Here is a 25708-nt window from a genome sequence, read left to right on the forward strand (position 1 = left end):
TGAAGAAGCAGGCAAATAAGAAGTGGCTGAGGATGCGTTGAGGATGAAGTGGGTCTGGAGCCAGGATGAAGTAACTGAAGGGTCAATTAAAATTGGTTAGTTGGGCAAATCTTTTGGTTGTTGTAAGTGTAGCTTATTTCTATTTTTTTTCTTCATTTCTCAAGTGGCACTATTGTGGCATTATCTATAATTTAATACCTGAGGCAGATTGCCAGGTCACCACCAATTGGTCTGGCAGTGGGAACACAAATCAGCAGATCAAATTTTGTGACTATTTCTCAAACTGCTGTGAGACTCTGTTGGAATTAATCCTGTCTCTGAAAGGCTAAATAAAAGCATCACAAGTCTCTTGTTTCAAAGTAAAATAATACTTTTTTAACATAATAATATTATTTAAAAAAGCACAGCAGCATCAAGGTCATTAACTAATAAGCACAATGTTTTGTCTGTCTTTCTGCCCTCACTCTCGCTCTTGCTGACCAAAACTTTACTTTGCTGTCGTTTCCATTCATTTGGATCGTTACAGTGGAAACATTAAAATAGCTTCAAAAGTTCTACTTAGAGCCATGAAAAACAAACAAAGCTTTTTCTGTCTGTCCATCACTCTGCAAATAAGCTTAACTTGATGGGAATGGAGAAGAGGAGCAGAAAATACACGAGGGAGTGCCACTGTCATGCCCTTTTATGGTACCAGGCCCAGAATGGGGCTGGATTATATATTTTTATGAATGTAAATACCTACTCACCAGACACTTTATTCAGTTTGGCCTTTATGCCTTTATTGGATAGCAAATAGTGAAGATAGACAGGAAAGTGGGGAGAGAAAGAGAGAGGGGAAGACGCAGCAAAGAGCAACGGGCTGGAAGCAAACTCGGGTTGACTGCACCTCTCTGCATATATGCTCGTCTAAAAACCCACTGAGCAACCCTGGTGCCCACCAGACACTTTATTAAGCACACCTTGCCAGTACTGGGGTGGACCCCATTTTAACCCAAACCATACTGTATCCTCAGTTTCCTGTTCTAAGCTGACAAGAGTGGCACCCAGTGTGGTCTTCTGCTGCTGTGTTGTGCATTCAGAGATGCTCTTTTGCATGCTGAGCGGTTATTTGAGTTACTGTTGCCTTCCTATCTGCTCGTAGCAGTCTGGCTCTTCTCTTCTGACCTCGGGCATCAACAAAGCATTTTTCACCCAGAGAACTGCTGCTCACTGGGTATTTTCTATTTGCAGACCATTCTCTGTAAACCCTAGTGATGGTTGTGTGGGAAAATCCCAGTAGATCAGCAGTTTCTGACATACTCAGACCAGTCCATCTGGCACCAACAACCATGCCACATTGAAAGTCATCTAAATCGCTTTTCTTCTATATTCTGATGCTCAGTTTGAACTTCAGTAGGTTGTGTAGACCTTTTATACATGCCTAAATACATTGAGTTGCTACCATGTGATGACTGATTAAATATTTGTGTTAATGAACAGTTGTATAGGAATACATGGAGGGTGAATATATATTTCCCATATGAGCAGGCCCATGAAAACAACAAAACAAACCCTTCTCATTAACTCACAGAAAAAAGGTAAATAAGTGTGTTTTTCAAAATACAAAACTATTCATTTAAGTTTGTTGTTGTGGGAATACGCTTAGGTACCAGGCTCATTAACTGACAGAACTGCGCTTTCATTTTCTTTTGCAGCATTGTTCCTATAAGAGCATGGACACTGTTTGCTCCTGTTGAGTCATTTTTATAATCCTTTACTTACTTTCCTTCACTGCTGTTCAGGTGCCACACAGCTGGGATGTGCACTGAACCACCAAGCTGTTAGGCCCAAAGTCAGAGCCAATTACATCAGTGACTGTGGGAGGGGCTGCTGCAAGAATTTAACTGGTATGAGTTTTTGCAGGTGCATCCCGAGACTGCCTACCCTGACTTCTTTCTCTCGAGCGAACTCAAGGCTATGTAAAGTTCAGCTGTCAAAATGTTCTCAAAGGGCACCAAGGCAGAACCGGGAATAGGACCAGAACCAGTAACTAAAGTGTAGAATAAAAATAAGCAAAATCAACAAAATTGGTTCATCACTTCGTTCAGTAGCCCAATGTTATTGCAGTGGTTTTTCTTTTTAATTGAAAAGAAGTGAATGTGTTTGGACTTGAGTGCTCTTAATGAGAAGTGAAGTGATGTCAGTAAGTATTAAAAAGCAGATTCACTTTATGTTGGTCTTTTCCTTGTTCTTTTGCAAGAAGAAAAACATAAAATAATGGCAACCCTATGCTTTCTTCACTTATTCTCACCCAAATAAACAATGCTTTACCTAAATATATGCCCTTCACCTGGCCCCAGCTGGCTCAAAGTCCTCATTTCTGCTTGCATTCACGATGCCTGATTTCCATTTAAATGGATCAAATAGTGTGTTTGCTGATTGTGATAATAGCCCCTGCAGCACATATGATTAACATGGTAAAGTCATGGACTGATAGCCTGTGCCGATAAGCCACATGGCCACGTGTGTAACTGCCCCCCTCACTCTGCTGTCCCCCCTTCCACTTAACTCAAATCGATGGGCCCTCCTCCAGCCGGGCCATTTATCTGAGCAAGTCGACAGAGCCGGTGAAACAGCCGCAGAGGACCTGGCCCCGTGGCCCTCGTTACAGCGAGCCCACAGAAGCCAGATTTACTGGACTAGCTGGAGTGACGTTATTTGTGGATGGAGAAAATGAGCACAAATACCAAAATGAAGATGTGGCGGGGGGGGGGGGGCGTCCTCTTCTTTCTCACTTTCTTCTCCCTCGCTGTGAATCCCACTCTCTTTTTTTCTGCCCCTCTATCTCCTCTTCCCTCCCCTTCCCAGCCTTTTCAATCCCATTTCAATCTCACAGTGAACATTCTGAGAATGCCTCGTCCTATTACTTCACTTATGCTGTTCATCAAAGCGACAGAGGTGCGAATTACCCTGTCCATGACACCTAAATCACGTCGCTACCAAACCCTGGGGCTACATGGAATAGCTGTTACTACATCTGGATCCCTGGGATGAGACAGGAAGCCTCTTGGCAAGCTTGACTGAGTGAAGCCTTTTCCATGTAACCTAGCGTTATTTAACTCTATCCAAACAAGGTGCAAAATTATATTCACCATGTGACTAACATAAGAAAGCTTTCAGTTTCCCATTTTCTCCTGTCATGTTTTCATATCTTTTGAGTACTTCTCCTTCAACATTATCTCAGACCCTTATCTCATTCCACAAACAGAAACACCATACAGGGCCTGATATACTGCACGCATCTATGTTAACAAAAGTTCTGGTTGTTGCAAAGTTGAGGGAGTTTATTGCAGTCTAACATACCTTTGATCCTCCTGGACTCCTTTCGCTGGCTGGTTTTGACACCCGGCTGGAGCTCGGCCTCCGCTGACATCCTCCACCGCTGAGTCCCTTTCCCTGCTCACAGCAGATCCACCATGGGTTAGCAGCACTCTCGCTAATCCTCCAAGCTCCCAGTGTCCAATTCCCCCCACTCTGGTGTTTCTCACTGTTGCTCTTTGGTGAAGAAAATCTCCTTCAAATCCATGGCGAGATGTCTGGTAGTCCTCATTAAATGAAGATCCAGCGCGAATAACTACACTCTGTCACTTTTGGCCCATGGTGTTTGAGTAATCAGTAGTGATAAAACAAAACATGAAAAAGTGATTGAAATATGAGCCGGGCGATCCTCTCGAGAGCAGCTTCAGATCAGATCTGACATCTTCTGGAGTGTGCCTGAGTTTTTTCTTTGAAGGTCAAGTATCACATGGTCCAGTGTTGCTCTTTTTGTAGGGTTCACCTATTGCTCAGGAGTAATTCCCCTGCGGGGGGAGACTGCAACATTGATCGAATAAAATATTTTTCTTCAGAGTAGGTCAGGAGTGGATATTATTCTTTGGTAGAGTACTTTAGATGCAGTTTGACAGCCCATCACAGTCACTTGCTCTGAGCACTGGAAGACAAGGACACAGGGGTGACGGTTAATTTTAAGATGAAGGTGGTAAGGAATTAAAATGACACATGCCCCTTGATCACTCATTACAACATTAATTTAAGATATGAAATGGCAGGAATGAATTTAACAAATCAACAAAGATGTTATTATCTCTTCTGGATCATCAGTCCTTAATGAGAGTGCAGCAAATGCTTGCTGTTCAGCACCCACCCTTGAAGAAGGCCTGTGGTGAAATATTTGATGTTCTTGTTTTTATGTTCTACTTCTGAGTAAATATAGTACTTTAGAGCATGACCGGTGCTTCTGTGCATGCAAAACAAATTTTCAGAAGATGGATTGGTAATGCTCCCAGCTCGGGCCAGCAGCACGAGAGGAGGGGAAGTAGTGAAAGCAACGAATGACAGGCTGTTTCAGAGCAAACTGTGGTGGGAATCCTGGCACAGTCATCAATAAACTAGACCCCCCCCCCCCACACACACACACACACACACACACAGTCATTGTGCTTTAATGCCCTTGAATTATCCACTGCTAACACGGTGGCCGTGCCAAGCTGTCGCTGTGGCTGGCACAGCTTCTGTTGCATGGTGATGTGCCATTGTTGAGAAAGGGGCCTTCAGCCTACACTGTCCTGAAAAGAGCTGCAGCACATCGAGCACCGGCCACACATTGTCCCGTGTGACATTGTGTGACACTGTGAGCGTGTGTAGTATGAGTGTGATCAGTGAGTCATTTTTTAAATGGATTTCAAAAGATTTCATACCATTATTTCTATAATTTTTTTAATAATTAAACATACCTGGACTGCACAATTTTTTGCCTTCTAATATATACAACAGCACTGAAGGAGTGGCTGAAAATGAAGCAAATGCAAAAGTTCAGTACCTCGAATCACTACTTAAGGCTAACTTCCAATAATCCATACATAATGCTCAGACTCCTAAATCAAAATGCACCAAAAGTGTATCACCAAACATATTGCTTTTCCAAGATGACCTCTGTAAATTCTCTATAGACTCCTTTGGTTAGACTTTTTATTTTTCTTTTGTTTATTTATTCATTTCTATTATTATTATTCACATGGGTGCATGTGTAGTATGGCAATGCCAGAGCTGACAGGTAGGAAAAAAAGAGCAAGAAAGAAAACAAGGAAAAAGGGGGGAGAAAACTAGGAGAAAAGATAAGAACAAGAAGACAGAGCACAAGTAGAAAAAGGCAATGGTTCACCACCTGCTGCACCTGTAAAAAACAAAAAAACACACACATACCAAAAAGAAACCTGAAAAAAAAGAAATGCATGGATACACTAACCACAGTCTTGTGTAAAAAAACAAACAAACAAACAAACAAAAAAAAACCAATCTTGTGTGCTGCTGGCATTTGTTTGTGTGTGTGTGTTGTTTGTGTGGTGGTGAAAGAGAGAGAGTGTGAATGTTTGTGTATATGTTTTTATCACAAAACTTATTTGATAATAAGGGTGAGAAACACAACAATGCCCCCCCACCCCCCGAGCCAGAGCAGACTGAGAAAGACCCAGGAGACCAGGACCATCCACAGGCCCCCAAGAGCACTGAAGACCCGAGGCCAAACATTTTGAAGACAACTGCGTGCGCACCCCAGCAGAAGGAGGATGGACGTCCCAGACGGAGCCCTCATAGCCGAAGGGCAAGAGCCCCGGAGAACTAGAGGCAATAGGCAACCTACCCTGCCAGAGGTCGGCCATTCTGGCACAAGTCAAGAACAAGGCCTAGGGCCCCAGGGCACCAGGTGCCCAAGAACCCCACGCCGAAGAGGCCCGAGCTACATCAGACCACAACCCTCAGGGGAGAGGGCTTACAAGAATGCCAAAACATCCGGCTCTGCACCCCAGAACCAACAAGTACCCACATTGTGGAGGCAGCAGTGATCAGCAAGGAGCAGTAAGGAGGAGTAACCCCCACCCTCCATAACCATATCCCACATGGGCCAAGGCTCAGCAAGCTCCAGACCCAGACCCAGGCCCAGCCAAACACACACACACAAAAACCACTCACTCAAAATGTGATTTGACAGATCAATGGGCGATGTCACAGTGGCTATGACCATCTTTTATGCACAGTCTATGAAATAATTATTTTAACATCTTAAGACCAGTAGCAGAACTGAGACAAATGAAACTTAATTTGTGGTGCTTAAATTATACAGAAGTGGTCTCTGTCTCCAAAGTTATTTTCTCTGAGCCCACAGGTGTTCCCTGTTTGCCCACAAGCATAAAACAGCTTTATCTATGAAATGCATTTCCAATTTTTGCCAGTTTATCACAGTCAATCGCAGTATTATCACAAACAAATTGAATATAATCGCCAACTTAACCCACAAACTTTTTTTAAATGGTAATTCTGTTTTAGCATGGTTCTTTTTGGATATTGTGTTTTAATTGTTGTACAGTGCTTTGTGACTTTTTGTCTGTGAAAAGCATTTATAAATAAACTTTACTTACTTACTCTGTCTTATTGCTCTTTTATTGCCATCTTGACACACAGAAACACTTTGAAGACGGCAACTGACTGAGAGTGGCCACATACCTGGTCCCTGTCTTCAAAGCAACCATTCAGAGGCAACATGATATCAAGTTCACTGCACAGGGCTGCAAAACTTTTGGTCATGCAATGATCTCCAATCACTGTTTTCCCTAGTGTGACTGTAGCCTTAGTCCACTAGTCTCCAAATGAATTGGAGACACACTTACTTTCTTTGAACAGCAGTTGATCACTGGCTGTCTCATCAGTATTGCTTCTCTTTTAGATGTCTAGCCCATGTGTCACAATTCATCTGTGGTTATAAGGCAGATAATGCCACCCAGGTCCAGACGAAGGCGCACTCTACCAAATACGTCTGAGACAGAGCCTTGGAGTGTCAGTGGCGGGAGAGGTATTTTCGATGTCACAAAGGACCTTATCAGAATGTAATTTTCATTACCAACCAGGGAGATATGCCTTATTATATTAGACGAAGGAGCGATTTAATGTGAAGTACGGCTGCTTTTCAAACCCAATGCTATCTAGGTCACGCAGACTCCCCAATCTGCTCCGTGTTTTAACAGCTCCCACTGTCTCTTAGGATTTGGGTCAGAGTTAACGAGCATCGCTCATTTTTCCTGCTTCCCTCAACTGTTAGGGGATGTTAAAAGCCCTCGACAAAAGCCACCATTTATTTATTAATTTGTTCATTTTTGTTCTACCTCTCTCAAGTGCAAAGGGAAACTTCCTTGAGCAAAGTCAATTTCATTTCTTCATGCATGTCTTTATTTTCCTCCACCAACCCACTGCTGGCTGTCTCTGTCTGCCTGAATTTCAAAAATCTATTCTTGAAATGTGCGTCTCTTGTTTATGCCAGAATTTTCGCCCTGTAAAAGGTTTATAGAAATCAGCATCACAAACTTACTGTGTGGTGACTTTCTCTTTCTTAAGATGAAGCACACAATTTATTCAGCCCTTTGAGCATTTACCTTCACTATAAAAAGACCCTCTGGGCAACATGCAAGTGTCTGTACCTTGTCATGCAGCCTCATTACATGAGATGCTTTCCTTAATTATGCAATTATTATATGTACCATACAACCAGACATTTGCATGACATGATAATTGGTTTGGAATAAAATAAAAACTATAATTTACATATTTGATTTATGTTTCTGAGAAACAAAAGGTTATAATTTTCTAATAAAAATTATACTGAGTCTAGTTCTTTAGCCGTCTCCACTGAGGAAAGCAATTAATTAAGCATGATCAATTTTTAAATCATGTTTACTGTCTCTAGGATATAATAGGTAATCACTGAGCACGAGCTGATTTTTAAATCAGATCTTTCTGGAGATTCTTCCAGTGCTCCAGCATTGCAGGGAGAAACATTTCCTCCTGAGACTGGTGTTTAATAGACTGCACAATCAACCTCATATTGTGAGACGAGACTCTGTGTATCCTGTCACTGATGAGCAACAAAGGTTGAACACCCATCTATCACTGGATATGGCCAATTACACCTCTATTCACAGTGGTCCCGACGCACGGTGCAGCCTGCACTCCAGCCTGCATGTAACCGCTGAAGAGCGGTGCAGGCCCCATCCCCACGACCATCTCTGTCTGTTCTAGGCCAAGCCGAGCCTAGCGTGGCCCGAGGCTGTTGGGGCGTTTGTTCGACAGACCGGCTCTGGCACCTCGCGCTGGTCATCTTTGTTACTAAATGCCCCCCAGCTTATGGAGTGGGACACAACTGTCACAACCTGGCCTAGCAATGGTCCTTTTTGAATAGACTGGCTGTGTTACCTTGTGTCATATATGGCGCTACAGACCGACCAACTACTGCTGCTGGGAGAGTTTCCATTTGGACTTATTTATTCTAAAACAGGTCTTATCACAGCCTCACAAACAACAATAAGGTCGTCCTGTGTCATCTTACATGGGCCTCATAGCCCTTTGATCTTTGATAAGGTTAACTTAATTTTGTTGGACTAATTAAATTCCTGATTAGCGAGTGGTTGATTGGCACATGGGTCTTTGGGTAGCGCTGCAATCTATTAACATTTCTGAACATGTGTTTCAGAGGGTTAATCACATTGCACTCAGTCATGGCTGTAAGGCCACTGAGAAAAAGGTTAAATATTTCAAATGTAGCATGGCAGTGTAATAGTGTCCCACCGTAGTAGTTCTGTGAGGTTATATTTTAGGCTAACACTGCTAATGTCTGAATGCTAGCATGCAAACCATTGTTACTTAGAAGCTTGCATTTGCCACTGAACTGATGCTTCTTTTGGCTGCACCCTTAGTTGTGAGGGGTTGCCACAGCAGATGGATCTGCAGATATTTGATATGGCAGATTACTACACCGGTGGCACTTCCTGATGCAACACTCCAAGTCTCCTCCCAGTCTCCCAGGCAGAAGTGTTAACGCTACACTATGGAGTCCCTTCTTCCCACTGAACTGATACAATGCTATAATAATTTTGAGAGCACTTAGTCACAGACAACAGTACTAGCTAAATTCAAGTTCTGACATACATGAACGGATAAGAACTTAAAATTAAAGACAGATTGATATAGAATTTTTAAGACCGATATTTGCCAATATGTAAATCCAATATGTCACTTGATGGATTTTTTCAGGCACATTTATGACTACTTATAAGGATAATGTGACAATGCTGTTTAAAAAATATTCTGGGACTGTTGTGGGGGGCTGCACCAATAAACTGAACTCAATTCACTTCAATTTCATTAATATTTTTTATTCATATAGTGCTAGTTCACGTCAAAAGTTGCCACAAGGTGTTTTATATTGTAAGGTAAAGACCCTGAAGAAGGAACTACTTGCATTATGGGAACCTCCCAGAAGCCTAGATCTATTGCAGCATAACTAAGGGATGGTTCAGGGTCACCTGATCCAGCCCTAACTATAAGCTTGATCAAAAAGGAAAGTTTTAAGCCTAATCTTAAAAATAGAGAGGGGTGTCTGTCTCCCAAATCCTAACTGGGAGCTGGTTCCACAGAAGAGGGGCCTGAAAGCTGAAGGCTCTGCCTCCCATTCTACTCTTAAATACTTAGGAACCACAAGTAAGCCAGCAGTCTGAGAGTGAAATGCTCTGTTAGGATAATAAGACACTATGAGGTCTTTAAGATAAGATGGGGTCTGGTTATTCAAGACCTTGTATGTAAGAAGAAATTTAAATTCAATTCTGGATCTAACAGGGAGCCAATGAAGAGAAGCCAATATGGGAAAAATCTGCTCTCTTTCTTGTCCCTGTCAGTACTCTAACTGCAGCATTTTGGATCAACTGAAGGCTTTTCAGGGAGCTTTTAGGACAGCCTGATAATAATGAATTACAATAATCCACCCTAGAAGTAATAAATGCATGAATGAGCTTTTCAGCATCACTCTGAGACAAGATGTTTCTAATTTTAGAAATATTGCACAAATGCAAGAAAGCAGTCCTATATAGTTGTTTAATATGTGCACTGAAGGACATATCCTGCTCAAAAATGACTCCAAGATTTCTCACAGTGTTACTGGAGGTCAAGGTAATGCCATCCAGAGTAAGTATCTGGTTAGACACCATGTTTCTAAGGTTTGTAGGGCTGAGTACAATAACTTCAGTTTTATTTGAATTTAGAAGCAGGAAATTAGAGGTCATCCAGGCCTTTATGTCTTTAAGACATTCCTGCAGTTTAACTATTGACGTGTGTCATCTGGATTTATGGATAGATAAAGCTGGGTATCATCTGCATAGCAATGAAAATGTGTGCTATGCATTCTAATAATTCTGCCTAAAGGAAGCATGTGTAGTGTAAATAAAATTGGTCCTAACACAGAACCCTGTGGAACTCCATAATTAACCTTAGTGTGTGAGGAAGACTCCCCATTTACGTGAACAAACTGGAGTCTATTAGATAGATATGATTCAAACTACTGCAGTGAGGCATGCTCTAATTTATGTAATAAAATATTATGGTCAACAGTATCAAAAACTGCACTGAGGTCTAACGGGACAAGCACAGGGATGAGTCCACTGTCAGAGGCTCTAAGAAGATCATTTGTAACCTTCACTAATGCTGTTTCTGTACTGTGATGCATTCTGAACTTGACTGAAACTCTTCAAATAAACCGTTCCTCTGCAGATGATCAGTTAGCTGTTTTACAACTACTCTTTCAAGAATCTTTGAGAGAAAAGAAAGGTTGGAGATTGGCCTATAATTAGCTAAGACAGCTGGGTCAAGTGATGGCTTTTTAAGTGGTTTAATTACTGCCACATTAAAAGCCTGTGGTACATAGCCAATTAAAAAAGAGAGATTGATCATATTTAAGATCAAAACATGAATTAATGGCCTGGGCCTGTCTGTGTGGAGTTTGCATGCTCTCCCCATGTCTGCGTGGGATTTCTCTGGGTACTCCGGTTTCCTCCCTCAGTCCAAAGACATTCAGTTAGTGGAGTGAGGTTAAATGGTGATTCTAAATTCCCCATAGGTGTGAATGTGAGTGTGAATGGTTCTCTGTCTCTCTGTGTTACACCCTGCGACAGACTGGCAACCTGTACAGGGTGTACTCCGCCTCTCGCCCTATGATAGCTGGGATAGGCTTCAGCCCCCCCGTGACCCTTAAAAGGATAAGTGGAATTGAATGGATGGATGGATGAATGGACATTAATGGTAGCACTTCTTTAAGTATTGTAGGAATGGAGTCTAATAGAGGGCAGCATGGTTAGAATATCATCTGGAAGGCCTGGGTTCAATTCCACCTTGGCCCAGGCCTCTCCCTCTCTCTGTGTGGAGTTTGCATGTTCTCCAGTGCTTGTGTGGGTTTCCTCCGGGTACTCCGGTTTCCTCCCACATTCCAAAGACATGCACTTACTGGGGTTAGGTTAATTGGGCTATTCTAAATTGCCCATAGGTGTGAATGAGAGCATGAATGTGAGTGTGAAAGGTTGTTTGTCTCTCTGTGTTGGCCCTGCGAAGGCTGGCGACCTGTACAGGGTGTACCCTGCTCTCGCCCTATGACAGCTGAGATAGGCTCCAGCCCCCAGCTACCCTGAACAGGATAAGCGGAAGTGAATGGATGGATGGAGTCTAATAGACACGTTGATGGTTCAGAGGAAGACATTATTGAAGTTAACTCAGAAAGATCAGTTGGAGAGAAAATAAATATCAGCAGTTATTAGAGTTGCTGTACTAAATGACACATCTGTGTGATGGTTATGAATATTTTTCTCTAATGATAATTTTTTATTTGCAAAGAAACTCATGAAGTCATTACTAGTTAAGGTTAAAGGAATATTCGGGTCACAGAGCTCTGACTGTGTCAGCCAGGCTACAGCGCTGAAAAGAAACCTGGGGTTGTTCCTGTTTCCTCGACCCGTGACAAATAGTAAGATGTCCTAGCTTTACAGAGGGCTTTTTTTTTAATACAAACTCTTTAAGGCTAAACAAAGATCTTTAAATGAGTGCAACGCCATTCCTCTCTAACATACACATTATCTGCTTAGAGCGCACGTTGAGAGTTATACCAGAGTGTCAAACATCTCTGATTGTTGTCTTCTTTTTCAGAGGAGCCACAGTACTCAGGATTATACACAGTGAGCATGTAACACTATTAACAAGATGATCAACCTCTGTGGGAGTAGTTTAGGTAGCTGCTCAGCACTGTGTTGGCACATGGCATTGAAGATAACAGCGGAGGAATCACTTCCTTAAACTTAGTTACAAATTAATATTATATTATCTCTTTACAAGCTCATTGGTGCTGCCCTCCACAATAGTCCCAATTTCTCATGTGGCTCCTTGGACAATTAATTGCACAGGCCTGTGCTAAAGACAACAAGAGGAGGTGCAACATTTCCTAGGAATCCATTCAGAAGTTGTGACATTTCAGGACCAGTGATGGAAGGGCCAACCAACTAACAGACTGAGGGCAATTGCTTTATGTCAGCACTGTACTGCAAACTAATCCTTTATTTTGGGTTTTTGCATTGATGGCAAACCAGACACATAGAGACAGATGATCCACTGTGGCAACCCCTAAAGGAAGAAGAAAAAGAAGAACAAGAACAAGAACAAGCAGAAGAAGAAGAACAACAAGGCAAATCTGAAATATTGCAGCTAAAGAACAGAAGGACCTCCCCTTTCTCCTTCCTCTGCCTTCCTGGCCTTCCAGGGGGAACTGATAGCCTCTGAGCTCAGGCTGCTCAGCCACGGCCCATTAGTTCACCTCTCTCTGACAAGATGGAGGGCCTCTGATGATAGAACAGTGAAGTGTGTGAGCTGGGAAGTGGGGGGAAGAAAATGCATACAAAAAATTGAACTGAGAGTATTTGAAGTGCTTTCATTTACTTTTAGAGGGGAAGAGAGAGCCCTCATTGCTTCAGGTTCAGCTGGTAGATTAAATAAGCATTGCCACGCAGCTGCTTGGCCGTGCAGATTTACAGTATGCCAGTAAAGGCCTCCGAGCTGTGCGCTCAGTAAGGCGTGGCTCCAGCATGTTCGGGTCTGGAAAGCAAAGGGCAGCGAGAAGCTGCCCTTCAAAGTGCCCCTGCATTATCCTTTTGACCAGCTTAGCTGCAGGATGTTGGGCATATCTTAGATTGAAGAAGCATGAGGAGGGGGGAGCGCGTGTGAATCTCATGACATAAATAAAAAAAAACACATTCACAGCTTGTGTCTCAAGATGCAAATATTAATCGGGTTTATTTGGGAAGTTTTCAATTCTTAGGCCTCTACTGCCTCAATAAAAGACGTATTCAGGCTAATAAGTGTCACTTGCTCCCAATGGTAGCAGTAAACAAAAGCAAGCAAACAAGATGGGCTACATTTCCTCTCTTATTCATCTAATTACACCCATGGCACATAGCAGGTTTGGAAACTGGCGCGAGACTCCTGGACCTCTCTTGGAACACTTAATTGGTGAATCTGGCTTCCAAAACACCCCCTCTGATGTTAGTCTGTGGTCTCCCCGAGGAGTCTTTAATTTAGTGTTGATTTGGTTTGTTTGTGTCTCAGTGTCTGAACAGTGTGTTAAAACAGGCTATTTACCACATTCGGTGGGAGAGAGAACTGGGCAGACTCCAGAAAGCCTGGACAAAAGCACCATGATACCTCTCAGCCAATATTTCCCCTTCTGTCTCGCTTTCCTCTCTTCATTTGCTCTGTTTTCATAATTTTAATCTCAGCCTGTTTTATTCTTTCAATTCCATATTTTCCTCTTTTTTTCCCTCCCTCCTGCCCCTGATCTCATTTGCCCTCTTTTTCTTTGTCTCCCTCTCTTCCAACATAATAGCCGTTTGTGAAAAGAGGTTAAAGCATGTGTTATTTTGCTGCCACCCCTCCTCTGCTCTCTTTTGTCAGTTACAGAAGAGCCGTGAATACCTTGGTTTGGTCATTATTTCATGTGGAGAGTAATTAATGAGACAATTAGAGATTTTTTTTTCTCCCTTCCCTCTGTGTTCTCTTTGAACTAAATAAATAGCCAAAAGGTGTCCTCTTTAATTGCACATGGGTCATGGGTATAATTAAGATACACAAGCAGCCTCTTGATGAAACTTGCCAGTGAATTGCAGTTTCACAGTTTGTTGTTCTAACTATTCGCATCTTAAAACACACGCATTTGATACAGAAGCACTGACAGGAAATATGATGGTTCCTCATAACAGAGATCCTGTGAAGTAGAGATTAAAGTGGCCATGATCAAGCACAAAAGCATTACCTGCAGTCTGAGACAGCATTAATGAACCTGAGGGGAAACCCAAACATCCTTCTTGAGATGAAGTTTTTTTGTTTTCCTACGTGCTGTCACACCATTTATCAGTTTGCTAACGCGTGAAACTTTAAAGAACCTAAAAGCTTAACCTAATTAAGCGCCTCGAGGTGACTGTTGTGTGATTTGGTGCTGTGTAAATAAAACTGCATTGAATAGTTTAAAATAAAGATTAGAGTAATACAAAGAATAACATCAATGAAAAGCCGTGTTCTCAAATAGTGACAACTGTAAGGTGTGCCTAGATTCTCCTGGGTAGTGCTGTGCTTCTACTGACTTGGCCCAATATTTTCATTGCTGATTGCCACTGTTTCTGTGTAGTTCCTGTGCTAAATCGCACTGTCTAATTAGATGGCAGGACTGATAAGATTTGCTGCCCAGCCCCCATATTGATATTATTGTCTTATTATTAGCCAAGCTGCTAGCTACTACCTAATGGTAGCTCAACTTAGCTTAGTTTGCATGTCAGATTTTTGCACATCATTGAGGTTTTGACATTTTTGAATATCAGTATAATTTATCAACACACTAACTTGCAATCTTTACTATTTCCCACCAAAATTGTTTAATGCATTTATTCTGAAAACAAACCAGAAGACGATACCAGAGACGTATTAAAGCATATTTCTGCCAATTTTCACTCAATTATAACAAGGTCACCGTGCTCAAACATGTTTGAGGCACTTGCTTTTGTGCTTATGCTGCATATCTGTATCTGCCTTTGCAAACACCAGCAGTAGTCACCCATGATGCTCAATTAAGTTTTCCTTGATATCGGTTTTCCATCAGTTTTATATCTCAATGAAATCTTTCCCTATGTTCATCGCTGACATCACCCAGATTTAGCGGGGAAAAAAAGTCGAGATAAGAATGTAAAAAGTGCACCTTCAGTGACATGCTAGCGCTCATTAGCAGATGTGCTTCAGCATGTTATCTACAAGCTCAGCATAATTCTCTGCTCTGTGATTGCCAGTAAAATTCTGGACAACCTGTGTGAATGCTTCCCATGCTGCTGACTCAGCTTCAGTTTCCTTTTGAACTCATCTCTGAGTATCATGGATTTCAGGACCAACAAATAACACCTTCCTTAATTTGGGCTTCCGTTTTCTCAGAACCAAACTTTCTTAAAAGCTGAAACGCATTGCCACTTCTGCCCAGCAGTCCTAGATGTCCAATATTTGGAACATCATAACTAAAAAATGGCATGTTCTAGATGAAAACGGTTTTCAGATTGGAGTCGGCAAGTCAAATTTGTTAAAGTGCAGGTGAAAGAAGCCCAGCAGCAAAATGCTTGCTGATCAATCGGCTAACATTGTGCACACCAGTCAGGCTAACTGCAGCGTTACTGACCTCTTGAAATCCCTCATAAAGATTCAGTGCTGGAGCCTATCCCAGCTGTCACAGGCTACATCCTGTAGAGGTAGCCAGCCTGTTGCAGGGCCAACACAGAGAGACAGACAACCATTCACACCTATGGGCAAATTAGAATCATTAACCTAACCCCACTCACTGCATGTCTTTGAGAAAACCCACGCAGACACAGGGAGAACATGCAAACTCTACACAAAGAGGTGCCAGCCAAGGTGGATTCAAACCCAGACCTTCGATCTGTGAGGGAACTGTGCTAACCACTGCACCACCATGCTATCCTGTGTTCAGCATCTAAGGTAAGCCAAATCAGCCTTTACATATTACTGTCTTTTGAGCTGATATTACTCTCTTCTAGCACTAATTCAGACCTCCACCACTCCAAAGGACTAGTTGTTTCCTGTAATTATATATATATATATATATATATATATATATATATATATATATATATATATATATATATATATATATATATATATATATATATATATATATATATATATATATTATTTTTGTCTGATTGCTGCTGAGAAGTGTACAGTGGAATTTCTTTTTAAGCACACTTTTTTGCTGTAACTAAACACTGCACAGTGGCCGTTTTCACACATGAACTTCGGAAGTCACGATATTGTTTTGAGTTGTCTTTTCTCAAATGTCAGATGCTACCATTCTCACTGTTGAATATAACTCATTTTGTTGTGCCGCCTGGCTGACTGATTCAGACATTTGAGTTCTCACATAAAACTCCTTCTGGTGATGTTAAATTTGGGCTATGGTGCTCGTGTGAAAACGGCTTACGAGAAGGGTGAGAGCGAAGCAAAGAGGTAAACTGTTAAAGCTCAGCAAAGCTGACAGAGTTGCAGATTTATTCTCTGCAGGCTGATCTCTACAAGCAACCCACGCTTCACATTATCTTTTAATGTATACATCATTCAAATGGAGACTAATGTTATTAATCAACACTAATTTGAGATCTGAACGACAGTCTTGAAGAAACTTTTCAATGAATCGTCCAAACATCTGTTGCTCATTTATTTGTCGAGGATGTACAAATAGGATTTACATTGCTACGAATGGCTTCCGCGCGAAGGCTTCACTTTTATAGCAAGCAGGTGGAATTTGATTTTGTTAAATCATCCTTTCTTCTGCTATAAAAATGCCACAATTTATTTGGGTGTCCTTTCAAATTACTACCGAAAGTTTCCTGAGATGACTTATCAAAGTGACTGTAGAAAAGAAAAGAAAGAAAAGCTAGCACGTCTAACTTTTTATGTTTGTTTTGTTTTTGCGGCAGTTATTTATTTTGCTTTAATGACTATACCGTAACTACCGTAAGAGTCTGTTTTCAAATAAATTACACTACAACTCTTGATAACTTTCCAGGTTTAAAGATATTTTGCAGTGACATGACTTTGTTACTACTGTATCATCATTTGCACACAGCACTCGGAACTATTTCTTCTTTTCTCTTGAGGTCACCTTTGTTGCAGCTCATCCTCTCCCACTAAGGAGTAACAGGTATCTCGTAAAACTGCATTAAAAGGAGCTTAAGGAACCCACGCACATATACACTCAGACACACAAACGCTCTAGTCCCCTGACTACAATACAGTATGTGCGGGTGTAATTAGTGAATCTCCCAACACACCTCAACGTCTCTCATTAATCTCACATGAGTGATTAGGCTGCTGCGACGTATGGAACCACGGGAGGTGTGAAACTGTTGTCATCTCATATGTTATCGCACTCTGGAGACTGGGAGGATTAAACCACGTCAGGCACAGCCCATTGGCAGCTAATCATGCCGCTAATGATAGTGAAATATTCCACTGCCTCTCATTACAGTGGCATCGCAAGGTCAAGATCTCACACAGATCGCGAAAAGCGCACACAAGCGACGGCAGCGCTGCGTCTCTCCAAGGAGCAGCTGCTTCCGTGTTGGAGTTGTTTTGTATAAACCAAAAACTGGAGGCTGGATACAAGCCTGAGTGAAGCCTTCTGAATTTGACACTTGACGGCTGATTAGAGCAAAGTATCAGGGTGGTCTCCAACAGCGACGCTCTGATGAGAAGTGATCTAAAGGGTCTCGTCAGGAGACGTCATGCTGACCGCTGTTGCGGTGCCAGATGCGCGCTGCTCAGTGCAGCGCCACATCAAAAAAACAGAAGCGCTTCCCCGCAGGCGCTGCTACACGAAGTTCTGCACCAGCATCTTTTAATTTAGTAGACTTGTTCATTAAAACATGCAGTATGTTGATAAAATAAAAGAGTAACTCAGGTGTTCCTCTCATTCCTCGCACTTTCAATTGCTTGAATACCCCCCCCCCCCCCCCCCCCCCCCCCTTTTTTTAAAGGTAGAATAAGTACTTTGGATTTTTTTTTTTTTTGAAGATTTCTCTTTGATCTCAGCAAGAGCTACAGCACTTTTACAGCATCTATTTATGCTGTTTATGCTTTCTTTGCAGTGTAGTAAATAAAAAATACAGACAAAATAATGGATTTTCTATTTTTCCCCCCTTCTCCTCCAACTCGGCCACATGAAACACATACTGCACTCACGAGTCAGTTTATCTGCTACAAAAGCTGCAGCTAATGCAGTCTAATACAGCAGCTCTCCAGTGAATCCTGAAGGTTATGCTGTAATGTTGTTTTTGCTGATAAAATGACCATGTTTGTGTGATGATACACATTTACACGAATGAGGGCAGTCCAAGTACTGGAAACATGCAAACTACACAAACTGCAACCTCCAAAATGAGCATAAAGTTCTCCTGCGTATGAATGAAAAAAGATTCAACTTTTTGGATACTCCATAATTGTAAATGGTTGGAGTGGCAGAGGGCTGGATGTGCTGCACTCAGGAAGAAAAAAAGCATGAATCGGGGGGATATGAAATCACATGAGAATTGAATCTGATAGCTCCTCCAGGCTGAACTAAACATCTCAATTATCTCCAGGGACCTGAAGAGAACAGCAGTAAGGAGTTGTGGCAGATACAATATTTAAATTGACTGTCAGTGGAAGAAAAATGCTGCTAAGCTTATATTTGATTACATATTTTATAGAAACAGAAACACAAATGCGGGCAGCATGCATCTCAGCTGTGGCTGCTGCTGCCAGCCTGCCACACTATTATAATCATCGGCCGCATATGGACCTGCTGTCCTGCCTGTGGGGAATAGGGTTGCTGAACGGGCCGACGGGATGGAACTGAAGGACCTCACTACTCATAGGTGATGAATGCTCTCACGGAGCCTCCTGTAGTGCATCTGTGAGAGCAGATGAATGGGGAGGAGTGACTGATAAATTGGGTCACACGACATAGCGTTTCTGGGTAATGCGGTGAAAACGCTGGAGGAGTGCAGTTGGGCGGCTGCACGTGCCTACAACTGGAGCACAGTGGCTCCGACTTGACTTCCTTTCCCTTTTCTTCTCTCACTCCTGGCATTATTGAAACAGTATACATTCAGTGTGCAAAGACATGCATTCCTTTTCTATTTCTTGCTCAACAACAAAATAAAAGCCACATACTGATCGCTAGTTCAGTTAGGACTACTTTAGCCAGCAGAGCTGCCTGAACTATGCTCAGTTTCTACAGTAGATGTGAATATGAAATGTAAACCTGCAACACATATGCTTATGAGAAATCAAAGTCATATATATGTGGAAAACACTGGCTTATCAAAAATTCCTTTCTGTTAAGCATTTCTAATGATCCTGCTTTCTCTGCCCTACATATAAATTTATCCAATCAACTGTGATTTGGGATGAGCAGCTAAGCCGTCCCGTCATGTGCCAGAAAACGGTGCAGCTATCAAGGGTGGGAGGTGTGTGGCTGATATTAATTTCTCCTGTGTCTGAGGGAGGTGTGGACAAGCAGTTCTCTGCAGCTCTGTATCGGTCCATGTTTTCATATTTTCACTTTGAATATAGAAGCTAAAGACAGCCCTACAGCTGCTTCAACCATTCCTTCAAGGGTACCTGACCTAAAAAATCAGTCTAAAATAGAGCAAATGATGAGCATTCGCCTTTAAATCTCAAAAGTGTTGATGATTAATGCATTTTTCACCCTCAAGGGGGCTGCCTTCAGCTCCTATCTGATTTCATTTATTTCTGTTTATAGAAGAGTTTGATTAGGTGGTGGGGGGCATGTGGAATGAGGTGAGGGGGTCCTTTACCTTGGCACAGATAAGAAGACAAACTAGATTTGAGGGCGGATAGATCTTGTCTGCAGTGCACGCCGCCTCTTGGCAAGGGAAGAGAAGTCGATACTGAGCGGGGCCTTTCTTACCTCCTAAGATTTACAGTATCTGGAGCTCCACAGTCTCATGCTTCAGTAGATGGATGAGTATTTCATACGGTGCCAACTGGCGCAACATGAGTTGAGCTGAAGGTCATTGTGACTCATTTCCAGCTCAAAAAGCTGGGTGGCTGGAAACAGAGCTGCTAAAACTCTGCTACTGACTTGTTTTAATAGTACAAAGAAGATGCCTCTGTGGAAAGGAGCAGACTGCAGCCTTGTGTTGCTACTGTACACCACTGATACAGCACACATGTACACACTGTACAGTGCCAAAGACAGTTGAGAATACAGTAATGGGGAGTGGGTACAGATTGCTGTTGAACCTCGAGGCATATGGCAGGGCTCCCCATGCCTCCCAGCTAATTGAGTCCTAATGAATCATTGGTTTGGCATGCTACATGTCCCTTGCGATGGCTGGTGTCATTGATGCATTGAAGATGCCCAGTCCTCTGGAAGTGAAGCGGGCAGTGATGGCTGCTCTGGTTGAACAGAGGAAGCAGGCTGACACTGCTGCCTTCACACTGAACACTTCACTCACTCACCAGATGTTACAGGCCAAGGCACAGGGATTACTGTGCCTCGGCCAGCGCACAATGGAAATAACTATATGATTAACTGGTAATTCACTTCCCCATCTGACTCCAGTGAAACTCTTAGTGGCAGGGTCACCGCCTTATTGTCAGCTCAACAGGGTCAGTGTGATAAGTGACACTGGGAAGTTAATAGCACTCAACTGCTGTTTTTGCGTAATTAACACATTTATCTACAATAGACTCAGTTACAGTGGAATCATTAAATAAGCCTCGACTACCACTTGAAACAATTACAGCTGTGTTTTTGTTATTATGGTAACCTATGCTTTTGTTTTTTCTTTCCCATTTCAAGCTGTAATTTATGTATGGGCTGCTCTGTTATATGTTTGATGCTTGTAAATGGGTGGATGTCGGAAATGTTAAATGTATGCAATAATAAAACATAAACAGAATCACATTTTCAATTTACAGACTATGAAGTGAAAGGCAAAAACTTGGAAGGCAGTCGCCTCGATTCTATGGAGGATGTAAAGTGTGGACTACATCCAGTTTTATTACAGATCCAGGTTAAACATACCAGAAAGAGTATTTTCATTTAAATTTTTTCCATTATTGCATTTATATTCCACATGACAATAAGCAAGTCTTGTTACCAAGATATTGCTGATGTGAAGTCTGTCCGAGCTAGATATTTTGGGTCTTAGCAGGATGGCTGTCCTAGAGGACGTTAAAAACAGCTTTCTTGCTGAGAGTTAGATGGGAAAATCAATAAGGGCAACATGACCTTACACTTCATAAGACGCTGGAGCCAGCAGCCTGTGAGCTCATCTTAGCATAAAGACTTGAACCAAAGGCAAACACCTAGCTCAGCTGCACTTGCTGCACAATAACCTGTTAGCGCAGACGTTTATCCAACATGGGAATGGAGACTTAAACACTCGTGTTTTGTTCTGCAGTGCAAGGACCGTGCAATGCTTGGTCTCCATGACACCGCATTTGCTAGTTGCAGTGATGAGAATCTCCAGCAGTAACTGTGTGCTTAACTCTAGCTCAATACAACAAAAAAGGAAGAGGGCACTACTTTGTGGTGCTATGCAAGTTAACTGTTATCAAAATAGCCTGTACACTTGCTATTCCCTTCAATTCGTTTAAAGCTTAGCATTTAGCACCTTGTAGGTTGATTAAATTAGCAGAAAGCATAACTATTTTTGCTTTATGTGTCTTATGCTGGACTACTTCTAGACTAGAGGCAGCTGCTAGTGTAAACTCAACAAAGTTACTCATCCCAAAACCTACAGTAGTCCGCCACATGACGCCCAGTCAAATGGAAAACAGTTGTTTTTGCTCTTTGATTTCACACCATGTGGTCAGAAGAGTTCCTGCTTCTGACACATTAAGATGCCCCAACCCTCCCTGCACCTGTCATGGTGATTACACTCCCAGGGGGAGCACGTGCATCGTTCAGCTTTCTACAATACGCCGCTATCGGAGCAATCTCCCTCTTTTGTTCAACTGTGACAAGTGAGATCACCTCTGACCTGCCTCTGCCAGGGGCCACATCTTTATTAATGAACAGACCAAATGTGATAAGGCCTCCAGCAAAATCAGAACTCAGACACAATCTTGCATGCTCGTTAAAGCTCCTTTTATAAAAGATTCAGGCCGCTCCAGGAATCGTGCGTGTAAGGCTGAGACTCCACATTAGTGTCAGTGTAAGGCGGTGTTCATTAGATGCATTAACTCACTTAGTTCAAGCTGAGGTAATGCCACTTCGAAATGAAGTGAAACTACAAATATGATAACCCACCAAGCTTTCAGTGGGACAAAAAGCCCAAAGAGCTAAGAAATGCAAAACAACAACTAGCTGAAAATCTTCCAACACTGTTGCAATCATGATGAGTTAACTTGAAGAAGAATTATCCAAACCACTTTCCCCATTTCATAATAATTGCAAAAGGGAAAAATTCATTATGGTCTTAATCGGATAAGATATAGCCTCCATATGCACTGGCTGCTTTCGCTGTCAGGAGCTAAATTAAGTGCCTTGATTCCACTGGGAGACTCGACAAAGAAGGCCTTACTGGAGAAGTTAATGCTCTCTAGTGTTTAGTTCAGCTCTATCTTAAGCCACACAATACACACTGGGCTGCAAAGAACTGTCTTGGGGTGACAACTGGAAACTGTAGCATATGTGTGTTTATGTTTGTGTGTGGCTGCATGTGTGTGGTAATGCATCTGACCTACGATCGAGCTAGTGAGCGCAGCTTAGGATCTGTTGCAGAGCATCCTCGGTAAGGAGATTACAAAAGACAGCTTGGGCGACTGGCAGAAATCGCCAGTGAACTTTGGCACCAGTGTGAGAATGCTTACCCCGACCTTCGCTTATATCCCACCAAACCACGACATAAACAAGATGTAGGTGAGCCACAGCGGTTCCCCAGCAGCCTGATTTGTAGCTGATGGCTGTTGTGTTACTACATTTCCACTACAATGGCCTAGACCATTTCCCATGTACGACAGCCCTCACATGAGCACTCATGTAGAAAACACAGGGCATCATGGCTGACATATGGTCCAGTAATGAACTTTGCATTTGAACTGGTAATATTGGCTCAAATTCAGTTTTACCCAAAGGGGGGCTGGGTTTGAGAGGTTATGATTATGAAAAAGACAGAAAAAAAAAGATATAAAAGATGATAAACATTTGTGATAGCAGCCTATTCTGCAGATGGCCTGTAGACTGGCTCAAGGTTTATATATATATATATATATATATATATATATATATATATATATATATATATATATATATATATATATATAGAGAGAGAGAGAGAGAGAGAGAGAGAGAGAGAGAGAGCTCTTTTTTATTAATAAAGAAACGACTCGAACTTAAAACGACTCTGGATGTTGATCTTTAAACATAGAACCAAGAATCATAACGGACTTTTTAAAAGTTTCAGCTAGCTTATACGATCCAAAAAGGACCTTGAAATCCAACCAGATCTCAAAAAATAAATAAATAAATTTGACGCAATTGCAAGTCGTGTCTCAGGCTCCCCCCGCCCCCTCCAAATCTACGTCTTCTAAGACTAACGGAAATGTTTCCACCTCCACAATGACCCATGAACGTCGCTTCTGACCAGAAGACTCACTTAAAGGCCTACGCACTAATGTGAGGCACATTTTGGCTCAGCGCTGCCGGACAGAGCCGTGCCGACGCGCTGCGCTGTGCGCTCCCATCCAACCATTCATCCACAGGTACTCAGCCCCTACTGCAGCCCACCGAGCATTTTCTGGCAGCTTCCGCACTGAAATCAATACATTTATCAACATATGCGTCATCATGCATCCATTCGCTTGTAGCATCAGAGTAGGTTAACACGCAGTCGTTTGAGGATGACTTACTGCTGTTGCAGCAGAGCATCTCTTCATTTGAATATTTGTGGGGGGGACGACGTGGTGGAAAAAGATTTAGCCTTTCCTCACACTTGTTCCTTTACATGAAATCCTATAGCCCAAAGCCCTGATGTGCAGCTCACGAACTGAAATCGTTTCAAAACCGAAACGTCACTTTGTAATTTATGCGCAATTCGACATGGGACAGCAGGTTATTTGACAGGCGACCGGCGTTTGCGCTTCAGAGGACTCCACATTCAAATCCATCAAAGCAGCATCGACGATCCGGCTCGCAGCTTCATTTCTGATCAGATTCGTTTCTTTTTACTCCGTATGTGACTGTCTCCCAGTCCTCCACAGCGGACTGGTTCGCAACCCATTTTCATTCAGCGACCAACGCATCCATAAATCTTGACATGTCGCTGGGTTCTCTTGCATCCTTAAACAGCTCCGTAGTTTCACAGTTTAAAAGACTCCCTTTAATAGAGAAGCCCCCCAAACTGAGATGTGACTCACCTTTTCTCGGCGGATGTTTTTCCGAAGTGTCCCATGTATGCGTTTTAATCCACATCTGTGTCTCCTTCATTTGAGCGCTCTATTTCTCCCCCCAATGAGCGAGTGAGGGAGAGAGGGAGAAAGCGCGTTTAAGAAAATCCATTTGTTAATTCCATTTGCCGGACACTCAAGGTGAAATCACATTGCCTTTGCCTTTTTTTTTTAACAGCTTCAAAATTCTTCCATCATACTAAAATCCCGTAAAGCCCTATCATCTTTTTTTTTATCTTCTTCTCTCCAGCTCAGAAGTTGCTTGGTTACCCCTATTTCTCATTCAAGGAGGCTGAAGCGCTGCATACAGCGGCCAATCATAGCAGCAGCCGGAGAGATTAACTATTTCTTGGCTCCAGTATTCTAGTTTCAGGCTTAAATGAGGAGAGTAGGCGGGGAAAACTGGGCCCCCGGTGACAGAAAAAAAAAATTAAAATGCACAGAGAATAATGTAGAGAGGGGATCCGTTGGAGGGAGCCTGTGTGGAGGGGGGAGGGGACGAAGGGGATTAAACATTTTCAAAAAATAAAGGATTCTGGAGAGGAGGAGGGACCAGTTGCCACTTCTCACAACAACAAAGATGTAAGTGAATAATATTCCAGCCTTGCAGGCTGTTATGCAAACTGAAGTGGAGCCTCCGTTCCTTTGACTTTAAAGAGCAGAGATCCGTCTCATTTCAGAGATCCCCAAAAAGCAATCCATCAAGGTAATTGATCATCCCCCTTTAACCAGCCATCCATCAAGTCCAAGCTCTCCCCCCCCTCCTACCTTCCCTCAGCCCTGTCTCACTGCAGTCGCCTCATCATAGGTTGTATTGATTTTAATTTACCCCTTCAGATTCTGAAGGGAAGTGAGCCAGGTTCAGTCACTGGCTCATGCAGGCATAATGACCCCCCACCTTCAAGGCTTTAGACTTGCCCCTCCCTCCACAGGGTGCCATGCAGAAGTGGTGGTGCTTTATGGGCAAACAGTCGGGGGTCCTGACAGGGAGACAACAAGCTTCTCAAAGAGAGGGCACCAGCAGTGGGGGTGACCTGTGTTAGGGGGGCTGACTGGGCGTTGATGGTGGAGAACATTCCAGCAGATTAATCAGCATGAATTTCACTTGTTTTATTTTATTTTTATTATTTTTTATTTTTATTTTGTGACTTTGCGAGCCCTCTTGTTCTCAAAGTTGTTTTTGAAGCACTTTATAGCATCTTCTGTGTTCCACACTACAGTTTCAAGGAGATGTCAGTCACACATGATTCATACTTGGGTGCCAACTGAGTTCACACATTCGATAAAAATAAAGTTTTTCCTTTTTTTC

General features: G+C 42.5%; 1 protein-coding gene across 3 annotated transcripts in view; it reads right to left on the reverse strand.

Moving 5' to 3' along the window:
• dab1b (DAB adaptor protein 1b) overlaps positions 1-24716 on the reverse strand; it is a 51544-nt gene extending 26828 nt beyond the window's left edge. For all 3 annotated transcript variants that reach the window (XR_004021282.1, XM_030752130.1, XM_030752129.1), the window contains exons 1-2: positions 24370-24716; positions 3343-3970 (exon numbers count right to left, since the gene is read on the reverse strand). Coding sequence is in view for 2 of the 3 variants with exons in the window: in XM_030752130.1 (XP_030607990.1) it covers positions 3343-3412 (70 nt within the window). In the remaining variant the exon portion in view is untranslated. The remainder of the gene's footprint in view (positions 1-3342; positions 3971-24369) is intronic.
• Positions 24717-25708: the final 992 nt, after the last annotated feature.

Source organism: Archocentrus centrarchus, chromosome 17 (genome assembly GCF_007364275.1).
Source record: "Archocentrus centrarchus isolate MPI-CPG fArcCen1 chromosome 17, fArcCen1, whole genome shotgun sequence".
In the NCBI taxonomy this organism is placed as follows: domain Eukaryota; kingdom Metazoa; phylum Chordata; class Actinopteri; order Cichliformes; family Cichlidae; genus Archocentrus; species Archocentrus centrarchus.